The 20,682-nt window shown below is 41.7% G+C and overlaps 1 protein-coding gene across 1 annotated transcript in view; it reads left to right on the forward strand.

Annotated features, from left to right (window-relative positions):
• Positions 1–20,682, forward strand: part of BIN2 (bridging integrator 2) — a 110,709-nt gene that overhangs the window by 74,272 nt on the left and 15,755 nt on the right. Inside the window, exons 8-11 of the mRNA XM_033939969.1 lie at positions 298–373; positions 3,110–3,189; positions 5,478–6,381; positions 9,011–9,091. Of these exons, the coding sequence (XP_033795860.1) occupies positions 298–373; positions 3,110–3,189; positions 5,478–6,381; positions 9,011–9,091 (1,141 nt within the window). The remainder of the gene's footprint in view (positions 1–297; positions 374–3,109; positions 3,190–5,477; positions 6,382–9,010; positions 9,092–20,682) is intronic.

The following is a 20,682-nucleotide window of genomic DNA, read 5'->3' on the forward strand; positions in this document are numbered from 1 at the left end:
TCTTTACTGACTATACTGTACATACAATGGTGCTGGATATCAAGAATAGTTTAAATGCTGTCATTTAGCTCCCCCCCCTTCCACACACACACATATAGTTTGGGGGGAGGGGGGGAAATATTGACCTGCTTAAGCATTCTTCACTGCAATTCTGCTGAATAAACATGTCCCAAGTGAATCTCTGAGATGGCCTGGGCAAGCACAATCACTGACCAGATCTCTCCACTGTTCCCACATATTGCAGAAAATCTCCCTTTACACTTTCTCAGACTTGTTGTTTGTGTCTTCTTTCCTCAGCCGGATTGCATGTTACATAACCATCTTTCAGAACATCTCCAACCTAAGGGATATCTTCTACAAGGAAATGAGCAAGGTGCCCTTTCATTTTTATCAAGTATAAACCAGCTTAGAGATCTCTTAAAAGACAGGAAATTGGTCTAACTTTCCACCTTCTTCTGTTGAAAGTGGGTTCCAGTGGCATAGCTAGAACTGAATGGGCCCCCCTCATAACATCATCACTTCCTAGGTAGTAGGAACAGGAGTAGGGGAGGGAAGATGCACATTTCCTAAAGCTGAAATATCACAATTAACGAATTTTTAAAAAACAACATTTTTTTCTGTCTTTGTTGTCTGAGCGTTGCTGTGGTCCTAGTGTCTCTCATCTGTCATTTTAGCATCTCTCCTCTATGTCTTCCATTCATCTTTCTTGTGTGCCTCTATCTGTCTTGTCCAGCATCTTCCCCCTGTGTCTCTGCCCCATGCTCCCTCCAGTCCAGGCTCACAAACTCTTGTGTCCCTGTCCCTCCCCAAATTCAGCTTCTCTCCTCTCTTCCCTTCATTTGGCACCCTCCCCCCACAGAATACCACCTTCTCTCCCCCTCTCTGTGGTCCACTGTCTGTCCCATTTCTCTCCCCCCAAGCCAGTCTCTCTCTCTCTCTCTCTTTCTCTGCTCTCTCTCCACAGTCCATCCTATGCCCCTCTCTTCTCTCCCCTTTGATCCAGTTCTCTCTCTATCATCTCAGCTCCCCCCAGCATCTCTCACTATCTCTTCCCCTTCCCTTTTGCTGCCCCCCATCCAGTGTATCTTCCCTTTCTTTCTCCCTTCTTCTCCTGCATAGTACAGTGTCAGTCAAGCTCCCCTCCTCCACCCTCTCTGGGGCCAGGGTCTCTCCACACCACTCCCCCTCACAGTTTGAACCTCTCTCTTCCCCACCACTCCAGCAAACCCTGCAAGCCAGTCATGGCAAAGGCAACACTGAAAGCTGTTCTCTGTCTGGTGGGGTCTTTCCTCTGCCACAAGCTGCCTGCAGAAAATTATATCAGAGAGATGGGTTGTGGCAGAGAAAAGACCCTGTCAGACAGCAAGCAGCCTTTAGCACTGCCTCTGCTATGACCATCCCAAAGGGTTTTCTGGAATAACGGGGAAGAGGGAGACAGAGGTCAGACCTGTGCGGGAAGTGAGATGGAGAGATGTCGGACCCAGATGGAAGAAGGAGAAGGGAAGAAGGAATTTTAGGTGGCCCTGAGCATTTTACTGGGCTCACTCAATGTAGCTACCCCCTGGTAGCTACATGTGCTTTGGGATCCCTCTACCATTCCAACTGTGTATCACTGAAAAGATTAACCTTAATACATTTATGAGTGGGATGTCTAATTTTTTTCTGTGCTCATAAAAGTTTATTAATCTGTGCTTTCAATTACATGATTATTTGTGTTTCTGCTTATCAGTTTTAATATGGAGAAGGCTTTTGGCAGGGTTAACTGGGGATTTAGCTATGGGGCTTTGACATCTTATGATATAACTGGACCTTTTTTCACAGTGATCCAGCCCTTGTATAGGGAACCTGTGGCAGAGATGAAGGTAAATGGGGTATATTCAGACGCATTGAAAGAGGAATGCCACAGGGATACCTTCTTTCCCTGTTATTTGTACTTACCCTGGATCTCTTAATCAGAGAAATTCACAATAATGGAGACATCAAGAGAGTGAATATAGATTCATGTTTTTAAGCTGTTGGCGTTCACTGACAACTTACATAACTCCTCGCATTATTTATTTATTTTTAATTGTGATTAATCTCACAAAGATATTATGTATGTATTTATTAATGTTGTACTACAGCTCCTTGTGATTCTAGGCAAGTCATTTAACTCTCTGCTGCCTCGTATAATATATAAACTGCCTTGATTGTAACTACAGAAACTTGATAGATCAAATCCTATCCCCCCAGGACTGATATGTCATTTTAGAAGTTGAAGCCCCATCATGGTTGATTATGGTTGGGGTTGTAGTGTCACCAGTGACCTAGCGAGGGGGAGGTGGCGCCCCATCCCTTGCCACGCATGTTCATGTGCACCCCTTCCCTTCCTCCGTACTTCTTGAATTTTCCCGGCGCAAGCGGCATCAAGAACTTGTTGCCCGCATTGGTATCAGCTCTTCCTCTGACATCATTTCCTAGGTGCGGGACCCAGAAGTGACATCGGAGAGAGAGCCAACACCATTGCAGGCAGAAAGTTCATGATGCTGCTTTCGCCGGGAAAATAATAATAATCAGTTTATATACCGCAAGGCGGTAAAGTTCTATGTGGTTTACAATAGTTTAAAAAAAAAACAATAAAAGAAGTTGAATAGAACTAAAAAAGTTAAAAGCCAATAATTGGAGACAATAAAATGATCAAAATAGTGCATAATAAAATTTTTACGAATTAGCTACCTAAATACTTCGAAAACAGATATGTTTTTAGATGTCTCCTAAATTCCCCATAAGTGTCAGTAAGCAAAAGCAATTGTTCTAAATCCTTACCCCATAACACTGCTTGATATGAAAAAAAGATTTTGATGATGGGGGAAGGGATGAACACGTGCAGCCGGGGGGGATCGGGAAGGAGCAGGAGGACGGGTGCCAACGCACCACCAAGACACGATACTCACATAATCCAGTTTTTCAGCTGTGGAGAATTATGGTCATCGTGGGCACCAGCCTTCCCAGCATAGCTCCTTCCTGGAGGATAAGTTTTAGCTATTCCTCTCTTCAGAAATAAATGGATGCTGAGCATGGAGATCTGTGTTTAGAGACATGATGTTTCATTCTTTTGTATTTCTTGCAGCTGAACCATGACTTGTACGACATGATGAGCAAGCTGGAGGCGCAACACTCCAACAAAGTATTTATAATTAAGGGAGTAAGGTAAAGCTCTGTTTTCATAGCTACAAGTTGACTCCTGAGTTATGCAGATCCACAGAATAATTCTGTATCAGTGTGCCTGTATATAGGAGCCTGGAGGGTACCTATATGGTATCTATTCTGTAAAGCAGTGGCTCCTGATCTTTTTTTGTGGTTGTGATCCCGTGATTGTGTGATCCCTGGAGGTGCAGAGTAATGATGCATCTATGTAGAGCACACCTAAGTTATGGACCCCCAAATTTAGATTTTGGGACCTCCTTTGAGGTCATGACCCACAGTTTGGGAAGAGCTGCTCTAAAGGAACATAGGTACCTATATTCCTTTACAGGTTAATAGCATAAAGAAGTATATACTGTATGGGGCTCATAATTAAAACTTTAAAACGTCCAAACACCAGACTAAGACCAAGTCAAAACAGGTATAAGTGCCGAAAAAGGGCCCGCTGAGCTGATAGCGGCTGGTGCAATCAGCTCAGCAGCCCAGCAACCTCCCACCCCCACCCCCCCACCGCAACCATCGTGGCAGGAGAGATTGGCTATCTCCCCTGCCGCGATGCGATCATCCCTCTACCTGAACTGCCACAAACCGCGGCAGGAGAGATTGAGCATCTCTCCTGACACGATGGTTGTGGTGGGTAAGTTGCCGGGCCATTGAGCTGATCGCGCCAGCCGCCATCAGCTCGGTGGGCCCTTTTTCAGCACTTATATCTGTTTTGACTTGGTCTAAGTCAAAACGTATAAATGTTGACTAGGCAACCTGTCAAAAGGTTTGGTTATACCTGCTGTACGCCTAGGTGTAAGTCGGCCCACCTCCCGCCCTTTCCCCTCCTCTAAAAATGCCCCTTTTCGCTCTATGCGTTTAGAGGCAGGGGAAAGGCTTCAGCTGGTTTTAGATATGTCTAAAACCAGCTTTGGTTATGGACAATCAGGCTTTTTGATCGTCCAAGTACCCATTTAGGCCACTTTTTAGACTTTTTTTTTTTTTTTATTATGAGCCCCACAGTTTTTTCCATAGAGCAAGCAATTACGGTAACTTAGCAGGATTTTTAAAAAAAGGTTTGAATGATTTCCTACAAGAAAAGTCTATAAGTCATTATTACGATGGACTTGGGAAAATCCAATGCTTATTTCTAGGATAAGCAGCATAAAATCTATTTTACTCTTTTAGGAACTTACAACTTAGATTGGCCACAATTGGAAACAAGATACTGAACTTGGTTGACCTTCGATCTGTCCCAGTATGGCAACGCTTATGCTCTTTTTTTATTTTTTTTTTAATTTTTAGTTCCTAGGCGGTTTACAATATATCCACATATATAATGCCTAAAAACAATATAATAAAAAGACAAATCTCAACATTTAAGTTCACAGTTAATCTTCAAACTGGACAAATCAGACCCTATAAAAAAGCATTAACAAACAGTTGCGTTTTGAGGAGTTTTCTAAAAGATCCTCTATCAGCACATTTTCTTAACTGCCCTACCAGCGAATCCCATAATTTCACCCCGGCACAACAAAAGGTCATTGCATAAGTTTTGGCATATTTTGGCTTAACATTGGCCTATAACAAAACAGAATTTTCAGAGCACAAAAATCTTACCCTTTGTGAGCTGTACCTTTAGGTTCCATCCTCAAATAACTGGCAAAGACAAAAGTGCATCTCATAACTATCTCAGGTCTAGTAGTGTATCCCCATTTTGCCATGTGGCTCATGACCTCTGCTCCTGCAGAAGTTCCTCAGTCACTCTAACACCCAAGCTGATCTCAGGGGCAAGACTTATTGCCCTGAAAAGTTACTGTACAACTTGGAGTGGTTGATTTGCAGCAGTGGGCCTGCAGAGGGATCCTAGGGTCCGTTTGCTATGCTCAGTCTGTTCTGCTGGCCATGACTCTTTGAGATGTGTGGAAATGCTATTCCAACAGTGTTTTACAATCTTATTGTGTAGGGATATTACATGCTTGCATATCTTCTAGCCTTTAAGATCGCTGTTTCTTAATTTAGGATTTATATAGCTTTGCTTACCATTCATATCATTAACAGCTAAGAACACCTCTAATTTATTTTTAAATACCTGATAAAAATGTCTCAGCTAGATTCCATGGAAGATTATTCCAAGCCTTCATTAAAAAAAAAAAATCAAAATCAAATACTTTTTATCTTTATTACAAAGTAAATTTATCCATAGTCACTTTTAGCTAGGAATCTATGTGTTTCCATCCAGAACTAGTATTGCAGTTACAATTAGGTCCTAGACCATAGTGAGAAGTAAAACATGTGTTTTCTCATTCTAGTAACAGGCGTTCGCTGGTGATCTCTTCTCCCTTAAGTCCTTCCAACACCTTTTTTGCTGCTTCTGAGAACAGCTTTGATCAAACTCTCACCTCACCTATTGCTATACGTTCAAATAATGACATGGATTCCTTCTCAACAGTCAAGGAGAACATACTTACATCTTCAAAACCCAGCATAACACAGAAGGTGGCTATCGAAGGTACCCCAGATATGGAGCTTTCAGAGGAGAAAACCACAGAATCTACCATTATATCTGAGGCAGATTCTCCTCTGATTGCTGAAGCAGAGCTCAAGACTTCTGTCTCAGATGGAAATGTGCAACCATCTTCTAATGATTCATCCGTGGAAGAAGACGATGATGGAGAAACAAAAACTGATTTTTCCAAGACAAGCACAGAGGGAAATTCTGAAGCTGAAGGTTCATCTTGTGACCATACCACAAAAGTGGAAGTTCTTTCTCTAGATGACCATGAGGATAGCCCTGATGTAGATGCGAGAGGTGTTTTACTTAAAGAAGAACTTACCAAGTCCCAGCTGTGCAATGAAATGCCACCTCTTCAAGAACCTTCTTCTAGTTCAACAGATAAGGTGAACCCAAGAGGATCTCTTCAAACACATGATCTCCAAGATGACTCTAGTCAATCAGAAAGGAGCAAGAAGCTGGCTGAGGAGTCAATTACAGATGAAAAAGCAGTTCAAAGCTCATTAAGTCTTACATCTAATGAGGCTTCTCAGAGTACAGAGTACAGAAGTGATCCATCAGCTACACTAATGGCTAACAACAACCAAACACAAGCAACAGCCACTGAAGGGTTCAAGCGATCCAGTGATTATGAGGATGTTCCAAGCAAAGATGAGAGAGTGGAAGAGGTTAGGCACTCCACGGATCTGATACAAAAGCAGGTAACAAACAAAAATAGCATAGTGATAGAATATGATCAACTTGATAAGCACCTTTTATCAAAATGAACATGATATCTTTCTTATATATCTGGCTAGAAGATTAAGATGATAACAAAGGACAAGAAGGGTGTTTAAGCATGGTTAAGTTGTGCAAGGAAGTGCAAAATGTTCTAATGTAGCAAATATTTTCTTTTTTTTTTCCAATTCTTTATTCATTTTATCATCTTACAAGTACACAATATTACATCATAAAAAATAAACACATCACTTGAATTTCTTACTAATATCATCCTAAATATATAAATTAATCCCTCCCCACCCACCCTTCCCTTACATATTTCAATCAAAAATATCATATAAATATTATAAACTTATTTAATAATCAACCTTTAAAAAAGAAAATTCTCTAAAAAGGGATCAATGCACACATCACAGATGATCATCATATTCCCTAGATAAATAGCTCCCAGTTCAGCCCTCAAGAAACCCATCTCCTTCATCCACCAATAGGCTTGGTCTTCAACCTAAACAAAACATGCAAATTAGAGAATGATGGGGGACGGAATTTGTTCCTATTCCCAGTGGTGTTGCAAGGGAAGTTGGCGGCCAGCATCGCTGTGCTGTTTATACACACACACACACACACCCCAACACACACACTTCCCCGCTGCATGGGTGCCTCCCCAACTCTTCCTCACCACTTGAGCACCCCTTTCTCCCCTCACGTACCTCTTGAAATGTTTGCCGGCACGAGCATCTTCCAGTCGCTGCTTGTGCTGGTGTGAGCCCCCTTCTGACATCACGTCCTGTTCCATGACCAGGAAATGAAGTCAGAAGGGAGTCAACGCTAGTGCAAGTAGCAAGTAGAAGATGTTGCTCTAGCTGGCGAACATTTAAAGAGGTATGGGGGAGGCGGAGAGGTGCCCCCCCCCCCGTTCCCCCTTACTATGCCACTGCCCATTCCTCTGGATAACTGCGGGAAACCATCCCATGTCATTCTTTAGTGTCTATCTCATCCTCAGTTCTTCTACACCAGCATTCTTCAATGAAAGGCTTGAGGGTCAGTGGTTGGGTCTATTCAAACTGATTCTTCCCTCTCTCCTTAAAAAATGATACGGGGATGGTTTCCCCGCAGTTAACCGCAGGGACAGGGACAAATTCTGTCCCCATGTCATTCTCTAATACAAATTAACAATACTTTGGTTAGTAGCAGTAGTATACAGGTATGTTTGCTCTATTTGTTCAGCTTATGTTTGTATATTTTGTGTTATTCTGACACTTGTCCATAGTAATTCATGTAACTTTTAGTCTCACAGGTTGAATACTGCATGATACAGGCCCAGGCCCATTTGAGTCTCTGCTCTTATCCTGTAGTTCAGCATATAACTTGTAACCCTACTGGTCATTTCTAGAGACTTTGGTTATTATGGATAAATTACTGTTGCCCAAGTAAGATCTTTTGTGCAAAAGATCCCATCTGGCTCACTGCAGTCAGCATTATCTTTAGAAAGACCCATTATGCCTGTAATGACCTAGAATCTGTACAGCATTATTAATTTCAATTATCTTCAGTAAGTTCCTTGTTTACTTAATTGTAATAAAAAAAATGACTGAAATAAAGAGATTGGGTTTAGCTTGCTGTCTAGCAACACAGCCAGCACATGGAGCCAGAACAGTGCAATGCTTCATGACTATTCAATGTGGATATCCTAAAAACAAGGCCTCATATTAGATTGTTTAGACCTGGGTTTGGAAATTATCACCTTGGAAACTAAAACACACTGAAGAAGTTTGTCTCTGTGTATTCAGAACAGAAGGGACGTTTCACAGTCAAGTTCTAAACTGCCACATCCTTCATTTGCTAGATGGTATCTAAGCCCTATGGCGGCATGAGGAGTCTAGTTGATCTTTAGATGTCAAAAATCTCTAAATATCTGGAATTACCAGGTTGCTGGTTGCCCACATATGTGAATCATCACTAATTCTTCACTGGTATGTTTGCACTTCAACTATAGAATGGGTAAAATATGCCACTCTGATCATTCTTACGAGAGGTCCATCATCTTCCTTCTACACTCATTTTCTTTCAACTTTTCTTAAATTGTTTACCAAAGCTGCTATGTTACCCATTCCAGGAGGGAGACATTTTGGCTACTCATGGATTTCTGCCAACCTCATCCTGATGCATTATGGAATCTGCAGCATTGATTTCAATGGGTAGAATAACATAACATAACAGCAGATTTCTAGACTGCAATGCGGTTAACAAAAGATTATGCTATGGGAAAATACAGTGTTAATGAATTAATGGATTACAAATACTACACTGTTTTGGGATGTAAGTTTAAAACCAAGGCTGGCCAAAAAGTCTCCCTCCTGGAATGGGTAACAGAGAGACAGGCAGATAAATAGACATGCTTATCCTCTTATATATACAATAATTTCTTTCCAACAATCTGTTGGATTAGAAAGAATAAAAAGAGCATTTAAAAATCAAGAACTAATGATTTAAATACAAGAAGTTTCACACAGCCACCCTTTGCATGATTTGCAAATTAAAATCATCTATTCTAAAGAAGTATGGTTGCCCTGAATTCTGTTCTCTTATGTGGTATATTTCTGTTCCAAGGTTGTTCCAGACTCAGCTGATGACTCTTTCTCAGATGATACCAAAGAGAAGAGCATACAGGCTCCAGGATTCTTATACAAGGTATATTATATGATTAGATAATACCTTTTGACTTACAGTATATCATATCTCTCATCAGTACAGTTTTTCAAAAGGGAGTCTAACGCATCATGGAGAAAATTATTGCATTAGAAAAGTGCCTTCCAAAGTATGATATTGAGTTCCTTGTGTTTTAACCCATCTGTTTGAAGTTTATATATATTGATATATTGAGAGAAAGGTGGGTTTTTTGGGGTTGGTTTTTGTTGTTTGTTTGTTTTTTTGTTTTTTGCAAGATTGAGCTGTGCTGTTTCACTCTCTCAGCACTGAATTTAGGGATGTCAGGCTATCCCCAGGCCCTTTTATGTCAAACTACCATCCAGATACCAAACCCCTTACAGGTTGTGTAGTGTTACAGGGTTGCCATGAGTCTGCTGTGTTTGTCCACCTTAGTGAACATAAAAACTGTAATAGATGTCCAGACCAAAGCTCTGTCAAGCCCAGTATCCTGTTTCCCAGCAGTGGCCAATCCAGATCACAAGTACCTGGCACGACCCAAAAATTAGCAGTATTCTATGCTGCTTAACCCTAGGGATAAGCAGTAGCTTTCCCCAGTCTACTTTAATAAGAATTTATGGACTTTACCACCAGGAATTTGTCCAAACCTTTCTTAAACCCACCTACATTAACTGGTTTTACTACTTGCTCTGGCATTGAGTTCAAGGGAATTTTTTTTTAATTGGGGGAGGAGCTCAGGATTACCATGGATTTTTTTATTTTTAATTTCAGGAGCAGGGTGTTTGAGTCAGGTCTGGGGAGAAAAGGGGACCCGTTAGACACCAAGAACCAATCCATGAAGCTAATGGGGGTAGTGTATCAGGTTGAAGGGACAGAGGGAATTGATACTGGACACCCATTCCTCTCAACCTACCCTTCAGCACTGCCCCTGACCTGACAGAATATTTCACACATTGTATGCATATGAAACCCACTGTTGCCTTCTGTGTATTGCAGCAGAATACTTAATGGCCTGATTACCATCCATTTTGATGGAGTGTATGGTCATTTCTTCCGCACGAGTTATTACCTCCTCTCAACTCTTCCCTGCATTGCTTGACAGGTAATGTAGGTGCACAACCTGCAGTAACTGTGTGGTTAGGCTTGTGGCAGCTTTTTGCATCAGCCTCTCTGTGCTGTTGCCAGGCCTTAAGAGCTGCCAGTTGCAAACTCTTTGATGTTACACTGTTTTAAGGACATCCTGTTGCAAAACGGCTTTTTTAAATTTCAAGCAAAACTAGAACAAACAAAAAACAAAGTTCCAATGGAGAGGCTTGCAAAGGGGTGCGGACCAAAATTACACAGGAAAGGACCAAAGTTTCACAGCCAAACTGACAATGTCCAAAAGCACATAATGTGGAACAAGTTCCTGGACAGTCAGGAAGTTAACGTGTAATAATTTTATTGCAGAAACTTAGAAAAATATTATAAAATACACAAAATCATCAAATAAAATAATACAGCAATATATATCAGACAGTGTATTAGTTTAATAATTATTTATTTAAATAATTATTTTAATCATCAAATAAAATAATACCCAGTGTATTATTTTATTTGATGATTTTGCATATTTTATAATATTTTTCTATGTTTGTGCAATAAAATATCTACAGTCGACTCCACCTAAGTGCATGTCGGTTAAGCGCACGCTTCGGTTACCCGCATCCGACCACCATGTCCTGTTTTTTTACATTAATGTCAATGGATGTAAACTCCGGATAGTTGCAATTCTGATAAGCACACAATCCGCTTATGCGCACTGCAGTGGCGTACCAAGGGGGGGCGGGGGGAGGTCCGCCCCGGGTGCAGCCTTATGGGGGGTGCACAGCCAGCCCGGTCCCTATCGCGCTCCCACCCTCCCAGCGAGAGCAGCAAGCCTAACCTCCAGTAGTGTCGGCTGCTTCGCAGCTTTCTCCTCCCTCTGCCGCGACACTGACAGGAGAAAGCCGCAAAGCAGCCGACGCTACTGGAGGGAGGTTTGCTGCTCTCGCTGGGAGGGTCAGAAAGGTTCACTTGGGGGGGAGAGATAGGAGGGTCAGCGAGGGTTCGGCTGGGAGGGGAGAGAAGCGGTCTGCCTCGGGGGCTCAAAGGCCTGGTGCCATTATCTTCTTCAGGCAGCAGCAGCATTTACAATTTGCTGCTGTTGCCGGCTTCAGGCCTTCCTCTCTGCCGGGTCCTGCCTACTTCCTGTTTTCATGAAGACAGTACCCGACAGAGAGGAAGGCCTGAAGCCGGCAACAGCAGTGAATTGTGAATGCTGCTGCTGCCCGAAGAAATTCAGGAGACCAGGCCTTGGGTGACAGAAGGAGGAAAGGTAGCAGAGGGGGAGAGAATTGGGGAGAGTATTGCTCTACCCAACTGGAGGGAATGAAAGGAGATGCCAGGGCTTAAAGGGAAGAAGAGACGCTAAGGCATGGAGGAAAGGAGGAAGGTATGCCAGATCAAGGGAAAAGGAAGGGGGAAAGGAAGGAGGAGATGTCAGAGCATGGAGGGGGAGGGAGAGATGGAAGAAAAGGAAAGGAAAGAGATGCCAGGAATCAGGGAAGGGATGATGCCAGACTGTGAGGTGGGAAGGAAAGAAAGGAGAAGAGAGAGTTGCCAGAGCATAGGGGAGGGGGTGGTGGCAGGGAGAGAAAAACTGAGAGGTGACAGAGTTGAAATCAATCATGTACAAAGGAGAGAGAAGAGGCACGGGATAGCTAGTTTATGGAAGGAGCATAGAAAGAGGGAAGATGCCATATGGAAGAGAGAGAGAGAGAGGGAGGGTGCACACTGGATAGAAAGAGCACAGAGGGCAGGGAATGGAAGGGGCGAGATAGAGGGTGAACAGTAGATGGAAGGGATAGAGAGAGGGAAACAGACACTGAATGGAAGTGTGGGGGAGAGGAAGGACAGCTGCTGAATGGAAGTGTGAGGGAAAGGGGGAGCAAATGCTGGAAGGAAGTGAGGAGGAGAAGGAAAAAAAGGGCACATGCAGGATTGAGGGAAGAGAATAGAGTTAGTTACTGGAAGGAGTGAGGGAAAGAGATGGCAAGCTATAGGTAGACACAATGAAAGAGGGAAATTGAGGACTGAATAGTAAAAAAGAATTTAGACAAAGGCAGAAAATAAATTGAGAAGGAAGACCAGGGAAGAACAGGAGGAAGGGAGCGGAGAGAGAGATGCCAGAGCAGGGGGGAAGGAGAGGAGACAGATACCAGACCAATGGGATGAAAGGAGAGATGGAAGGGGGAGGCATACAGTTTTTGGAAGGGGCAGAGAGATGGCAGACAGTGGATGGAAGGAAGAGAGTAACAAGAAGATGAGGAAAGCAGAAAACTAGAGAAGACAAAGGTAGAACAAAAATTTTCTATTTATTTATTGCTTTAGGAGACATGTGTCACTGTTTCTGTGGTATTGCATTGTATGCAGAGTCCAGCTTCTTGGTGGTTCAATTTAACCTTTGTCTATGTATTTCTATTTTATCCCCCTTTTACAAAACTGTGGAGCGTTTTTTAACACCAGCCGTGGTGGTAGCAGCTCTGATGCTCAGAATTCTATGAGCGTCAGAGCTGTTACCACCGTGGCTAAAATCCACACTACAGTTTTGTAAAAGGGGGAGGAGTAAGTTTGTGATTACTTATTCCATACTAGGCAAAGATGTTTTCTGTGTTCTGTGCAGGGCCGGATTTTCCTATAGGCTAACTAGGCTTCAGCCTAGGGCCTCAAGATCAAGAGGGGCCTACATTCAAATTGTTAGCAAAATTAAAATTACACTATTCTAAAAACAGTGAACACTAAAACACTGAACCGAAAATAAAGAGAAATTCTATGCATATGACTAATAAACAAACATAAAAAAGTATTGGTTAAGATCAATGTGTTCGGCTCATTGGGTCTGTTCGTTTGTATATACTAGATAGCACCAAAGTATAGTTCATACATTCACTGATTGCTATGGCAAATATTGATGTGCCTTATGCTACTAAGCTGCTCAAACTCCTTCTTTAACTCTTCGCGATCCACTCGTCCGAAGAGATTTCTGCGAGCTGAACATTTTGAATTTTCCATTTGTCTCGCCTCCATCCGTTCCGGGTTAGGGCTCCTGTTCTGAAATCACATTTGAAACCTCATTCTAAAGTGCCTAAATATTTATCAGACACTAGGTGGGAGGCACACGCAAAAGCTACCGAAGCTATTTTAGAAAATTACAATGATATCACCGATTCACTCAATTATTTACATTCAGATATTAATACAAAGGGTGATACTAGATTGAGGGCCAACAATCTTTTAGAGAAGATGGAAGAATTTGAATTCGTGTTTATGCTCCATTTCTGGAATCGAATACTGAGACATTTTTCAAAAGTAAATAAAATTCTTCAAAGCCCTAATATTTCACTTAGTAGTTGTGCAGATTGGTACAGGTCACTTTTGGATATTTTACGTGGAATTAGGGAAGATTTTGATGCACTTGAGCAACAAGCAAAAAAACATGTTGCTAAATACTGAATATAGAACTGCCAGAAGGATAATAAGAAGTAAAAGGCAAGAGAATTACGAAAATTCATCTGACCCTGATGCCTTAGACGAACTCTCTTCAAGAGATAAATTTAGGATTAAATCATTTATTCCTATATTAGATGCACTAGAATCAAATTTAGGAAGAAGAGCTTCTGTTTATGATGATGTAGTGAAAATATTTTCCTTTCTTGCCGATCTTACATTATCAAAGGTAGAACTTCAAAGAGGTGTTGAGCTGTTAATGCAAGAATACCCAGAAGATGTCAACCAAAATCTTACTGAAGAACTATTTAATTTCCACACATATGTGAGACAAACACATAAACCTTCAAAAAATTCCACATTGTCGCATACAGACTTGTATCAAATAATATTCAAAGAAAATATTCAAGTGGCCTTCCCCAATTTGGAATCAATCTTACGGCTGTTTCTCAGTTTAATAGTCACTAATTGTACTGAAGAAAGGTTATTTTCAAGACTTAAAAATATCAAAAATCAATTAAGAAGCACAATGACTCAGACGAGGTTGTTTTCATTGAGTATTTTGTGCATCAAAAATGAGACCTTCAGAAAAATAGATTTTGATGAACTTATAGAAGAATTCTGTGTGAAAAAGTTTAGAAAGAAATTCTTCTAATCTACTATTTCGTTTTAAATGTATACTTGGATTGAATCTGAGATAAAAAGGCTGCTTTGCTGACCTCATTGGAATGACTACAAGACGGCATTGTATTTTCCAAAACAGACAATATTTTTATTGTTAGTAAAATGGCTTACAAATTTATAGCAGCGGAGTCATAACAGAAAGAAATATATATTGTCAGTTCAGAATATGCAATGGAGAGTAACATTTACACTCATATGCCGAGCAGGGGGCTAGCACACCCTCCGGCATGAGCAGGTAAACCCCTCTGGCCCTACTTGTGATGCATGTTCTTTTATACAGATAAATTCTTGCTTTGTTTCAAAAGGCTCATCCCCGAACTCTGGTCATATGACTCCCTAATGATACAAAAAAATGTATACCTAACTATTCCCCCCCCCAGTCCACGCCTCTCACTTCCCCCTCCCAAGAGAAAGGCCCTAGCAGTCGTGAACTCCTTTTGTCCATGTCTTGAATCCTTATCACCTTGCTGAGGCTGATTTGTTTGTTATACAACACTGTATGTCTTCAGGATGGTGTCCTTGTAAGCAGTCTTATGCAGCAAATGGAAACAAAGATGCAAGGGTGACATTCCAGCATCCTGGCCATGCCTGGATCCCATGGCTTGCTTTAGAGACAGGCACCAAACCCCCACATCCCTACTCCCCCGTCATCCTTCAGGGGTTGTTACTTGTTATGGGTGTTTTATGTGGCTTCTCAGGGTGCCTTGCATATATCATATGGCACTGATAACAGCTCAGTACAAATGAACAATGGTCACCGAACCTTGGAGAAGTATCCTCCTTAGGAAGACAAGAACTAGGCCAGCAGGAGTATCATTTTCATAGATTAGCAAAGTACATGCTGTTCTAGTTGGATAGCTTGTAAGGAAAGGCTGCTTAGACTTAGAGAAAATATGTATTAAAATGGCTGTAGTGTCCAACATACACAAGGTAGTTCTCCACCAGGTAGTTCAGGTTATCCAACTCAAATCAGTTCTTAAATAAAATAACTATTAACATAAAATTTAATATGATATACAATTTGATATTTTCTTTTTTTGTGATCTGGATTTTGTTTAAATAAAGTTCCATTTTTGGTTTAGTTTAAGACTTAAAATTCATAATAATTCATACTTAAACTTTAAATGCGAATTATTATGAAATAAATTTATCTGAATTGAATTTGGTTTAATCTTCAATTTATTGAATATATTTAATTTAATTTGATAGAAAATATGATAATTTTTATTGCGTATTTTATTTTCGTAGTCAAAGATTTTCATTATTTGAATTTTGTTTCTTTGTAAATGTTGTGTGTTATGTTTGACTAGTTATTGTTACAAGTACTATATATGGTGCTGAGAATAAATGTCCAAATAAGTGTTCTCGACTTTTTTTTATTTATTATCCGTGTCACATTTTTTTATAAAGGTTAGTACCAATAACAACATGTTTCATTTAACATATTGATATATATCACAGTAATGATGTATTTTATTATCTCTCATGTAATTTACAAACTTAAAAATGGGAGGTGAAAGGGAAGTGGAATAGCCTAGGGCCTCTTTTCATCTAAATCCGGCCTGGTTCTGTGTATTCGAAAGGCATGGTTTTCTGTTAGGATTGACTGCAGGATTGATCTGTACTAGTCTGGCTTGTTTAGTTTTACAATGGGTGTATTGCTGTTGTACTTCTCACTGCAGTATGTAAGATGCTGTCTTGTTACTAAAAATCATGTTTTTCGTACAGATGGGGGGGATGCCAAAAAATGATGGGCCCCAGGTGTCACATATGCTAGGTACGCCACTGGTGCACTGATGTCATAGTCCCACCTCCATTCTTTCACATTATGTTCACTCCGGTTAAAAGCAATTACGTTCTGACGTGGATGAGCCACATGTTTCAGAATAGCAGTCTAGGCTGGCCAGGTGTACAAACTTTCGGAACTGAACTATGGTGTCTCGTGGTCATAAATCAATATCTTTGGCTGAATGTGTCCACAATGCTGGACAAAAATCATTGCCTTTGGCTGAACGTGTCGATGTCTGTCTTAAAGAGACTTGACTAAAGGGAAAATCAGGTTAGAGAATGACACGGGGAAAAAATCTGTCCCCGTCAGCGCCCCGTCCCTGGCCCACCGTCCCCTTCACCGCCCCATCACCGCCATTCCATTCACCGCCCCGTCACCATCACTGCCATCCCCTTCACCGCCCCGTCACCGTCACCGTCACTGCCATCCCATTCACCGCCCCGTCACCGTCCCCGCAGCATCCATATAAGCCTTAGTACTGCAATATTTAGCTTATTCCTTTCTTATAAATCAAAGTTCTGGCTACTGAACCACACGATCCTTGATGCCTCACTGCGGAGACAAGACCATTCACCGCTCCACGGGGCGGTGAATGGCCTTATCCCCGTCCCCGCAGCGACTACTATTTTTCTTTCCCCGTTTCGGCGGGTTACCCACGGCTACTCGCGGCTAGCCGCGGGTAACAACCACCGTGTCATTCTCTAAGTCAGGTCGCTATTGCAAAACATTACAGCGTTCATCCTAGCCAGATTTCTCAGATTTTCAAAAAAAAGCAAGCCATATTGAAAGACTGACATAACAACAGCAATCCTACCAGAAAACGGAAAAGAACTGAACCGTATTGCATTGTATTCGGTGTGTTTTTTGCTGAATAAAAGTGGATCGATTTTTCACTCAGTCAAAAATTACAAAGACTAGGGGACACTCGATGAAGTTACAGGGAAACACTTTTAAAAACAATAGGAGGAAATTTTTTTCACTCAGAGAATAGTTAAGTTCTGGAACGTGTTGTCAGCGGATGTGGTAAGAGCGGATAGTGTAGCTGGTTTTAAGAAAGGTTTGGACAAGTTCCTGGAGAAAAAGTCCATAGTCTGTTATTGAGAAAGACACGAGGGAAGCCACTGCTTGCCCTGTATCAGTAGCATGGAATATTGCTACACCTTGGGTTTTGGCCAGGTACTAGTGACCTGGATTGGCCACCTTGATGGACCATTGGTCTGACCCAGTAAGGCTATTCTTATGTTCTTATGCATTTGACTACAGTGTATTGTGATTTTTCATGACTGTACTCCGATTAAGCGCACACTCCATTTAAACGCACGTAGCGAGCTGGTCCAAAGGGCTTGCACTTAAGCGGAGTCGACTGTACACGTTATCTTCCTGACTGTCCAGGAACTTGTTCAATATTGTGTGCTTTTAAAACTAGAACAAAGCTAGTCCTACAGAATTCATAAATAATACTGTTACAATCTTTAACAGCCTTTCCTCTGAACATCACCAAACCTGTACTCACACCCCATCTCTTCCCTCCCTATCCCTTCCCCCTGACTCTTCCTTAATTTCTTTATCTCTAGGCCAGAGTTTCCTAAACTGTGAGTTTTCCCAAGTGGGATTACAAAAGCTGCATTTGGGGGGTCACAATCTAGGTGCATTATTATTCCACACCTCCAGAGGGGTCACACAAATTTATTTTTGCTGTAATTGCTAACGTAGACCCTGAATCTGTACTGTAGCTGTTGCCAATGCACAGTAGTTGTGTCTCTCTCCCTCAGGCTGTGAATACTTCCTCTGTAGCACCTTCAGCCCACCTGACCCAAAAGAAGACGTTGTACCAGGGAATCAAACGTGCAACACGGCCACCAAACAATTAGACTTAAAAGGTCATTTTACAACAGGGCACATATATTAGTACATAAGAATTGCCATACTGAGACAGACCGAAGGTCCATCAAGACCAGTATCCCAACCCAGGTCCCACGTACCTTTTCAGGGGTGGGCAACTCTGGTCCTTGAGGGCCAGAATCCAGTCGGGTTTTCAGGATTTCCCCAATGAATATGCATGAGATCTATTTGCATGCACTGCTTTCAATGCATATTCATTGGGGAAATCCTGAAAACCCGACTGGATACCGGCCCTCAAGGACCGGAGTTGCCCACCTCTGACCTAGCTAGATCCCAAGTAGCAAAACAGATTCTATGCTGCTTATCCTAGGAATAAGCAATGGATTTCCCCAAGCCATCTCAATAATGGTCTATGGCAGGGCTGCCCAAGTCCAGTCCTTGAGATCTACTGGCAGGCCAGGTTTTCAGGATATCCCCAATGAATATGCATGAGAGAGATTGGCCTGCACTGCCTTCTTGGTATGCAAATCTCTCTCTCATGCATATTCAATGTGGATATCCTGAAAACCTGGCCTGCCAGTAGATCTCGAGGACCAGACTTGGGCAGCCCTGGTCTATGGACTTTTAAAATACTAGCATGTAAAGAATGTGCTCATGCATGTATCTTATAAACAAACACAGTGGCATAAGGGAAGAAGGCATCCAGGGCAGTAGGGCCCGGCATCACCATACAGTGCGTCTTCCCCGGTTTTTCCTTGCATTGCATACCTCCCTTACTTTCCTACTGCACACACGCACACACACACACACCCCCCGTGTTACCTCTTCAAATTCAAAACAGGCTTCTACTTATTATGACAGGGGTTGCCATACAACAGATTACGAGTAATTGGAAAAACTGGAAGAGACTTAATTACAGCTTCTGGTGGAACTCTTTATGTCACATTTATAAAATGGAAAGGACAATAGCCACACAGCAGGGGAATTTTAGAAAATTTCAGGAGATTTGGGAGCCATTAACAAACTATTATAATTTTTCCCCTTAAAAATGCACATCCAGGATGGGGGGAGGGGAGGAAGGGTTTTTTTATTTCAATATTAAATAATTTATATAGGAATGGGGTTTATGGTAGGTTTTCTTGAATTTAAAGAATGTTATTGATTAGGGGGAGGGGGATAAATTCTGATATGGATCTTAACAGAATATTATGTGTTGTATTTGAGTTTAAAATGTCATAAATGCTGTTATACTTATTATAAATTTTTTTTTAAAATGAATAAAGAATTGAAAAAAAACCCTCAAATTTTTTCTGGTCACGTTTCATGCCGGCCTCAGTTCTCCCTCTGATGTCACTTCCTGGTCCTGTGACTAGGAAGTGAGGTCAGAAGCAGAGCTGAGGCCGGTGTGAGCAGCAGGTAGGAGATGCTGCTTGCTGCCGACAAAGAATTTGAAGAGATGGGTGGGAGGAGAGGAGGAAAGATGCTGGTGCCTGAGGCGGTCTGCTCCCACCCCCCTTGTTACGCCACTGAACACACACTTAAATTGTGACTCCATTCAAGCTCCATCCAAACACCACTGAGCACACCTACTCGCCAAGTTATTCCCCCGATTCTATATATGTTGCCCAAATTTGCATGCCCAAGATTCAGTAACGAACCCTTAACTATCATTAATTGGATGCTAACAACCAATTATTGAAGTTAATTGGTTCTTTAAGGCATGCTGAACTCTACTAGTACTGTATATAACTCAAAAGGGGATGTGGCCACGGGCTTGTGGGGCATTCTGTAAAGTTGTGTGCAGTTATAAAAAAAAACATGGCCTCAGCGAGCCTAAGTTGGGTGCCAGCATTTACACCAAATTTCAGTAAGCGTAAATCTGACATCGAATGTTAGGTGTAGGAATTGGCACTCCCTTTAAAGCAGTGGTCTCAAACTCGCGGCCCTGGGGCCACATGCGGCCCGCCAGGTACTATTTTGAGGCCTTCGGTATGTCTATCATATTCACAAAAGTAAAATAAGTTTCTTGATCATATGTCGCTTTAGCTATAAGTTACAATATTGTAGGTAAGACTTAGCCAAAAGGAAAGATTTATAAACTATAAAGTTTTACCTCCTGCAAAATTGTCATTTCTTTAATATGACATTAACTATTTTTTCTGCGGCCATCCAAGTACCTACAAATCCAAAATGTGGCCCCGTAAAGGGTTTGAGTTTGAGACCACTGCTTTAAAGAATCACACTTAGAGGAAGGAGTGGCCTAGTGGTAAAAGCTGTAGCCTCAGCACCCTGAGGTTGTGGGTTCAAACCCCACGCTTCTCCTTGTGACCCTGGGCTAGTTACTTAATTCTCCATTGCCCCAGGTACATTAGACAGGAGAGATGGGAAAAATGCTTGAGTTCCTGAATGTAGAATTGCCTAGACAACCTCTATTGATAGGTGATATATAAATAACTTAAATAAATCCGGCGCTGAATTTTGAATGCCATTTATTCCCTCCTAGTTTTAGTTCTAAGTTTATAAGAGGCTTTTTATGCACAAAGAAGGTGTACAAAATTACCCTCTGAAGGTCAACAGATAGCTCATTAGGGGCAGGCTGAGCCAATCCTGGATTTTATCCACAGTCACAGATATATAGACAGACACACAAATACCCCACCCTACCGCACTCCCTTTAGGGAACTCTGCAGGATAAGACAGTAGGGGTGAAGCCAAGACTGGCTCAGTTTGTCCCTTCTTCATGCTGGGATCTTGGAATTCTGGGAAAGATGTT

This window comes from Geotrypetes seraphini, chromosome 3 (assembly GCF_902459505.1).
Source record: "Geotrypetes seraphini chromosome 3, aGeoSer1.1, whole genome shotgun sequence".
Taxonomy (NCBI): Eukaryota; Metazoa; Chordata; class Amphibia; order Gymnophiona; family Dermophiidae; genus Geotrypetes; species Geotrypetes seraphini.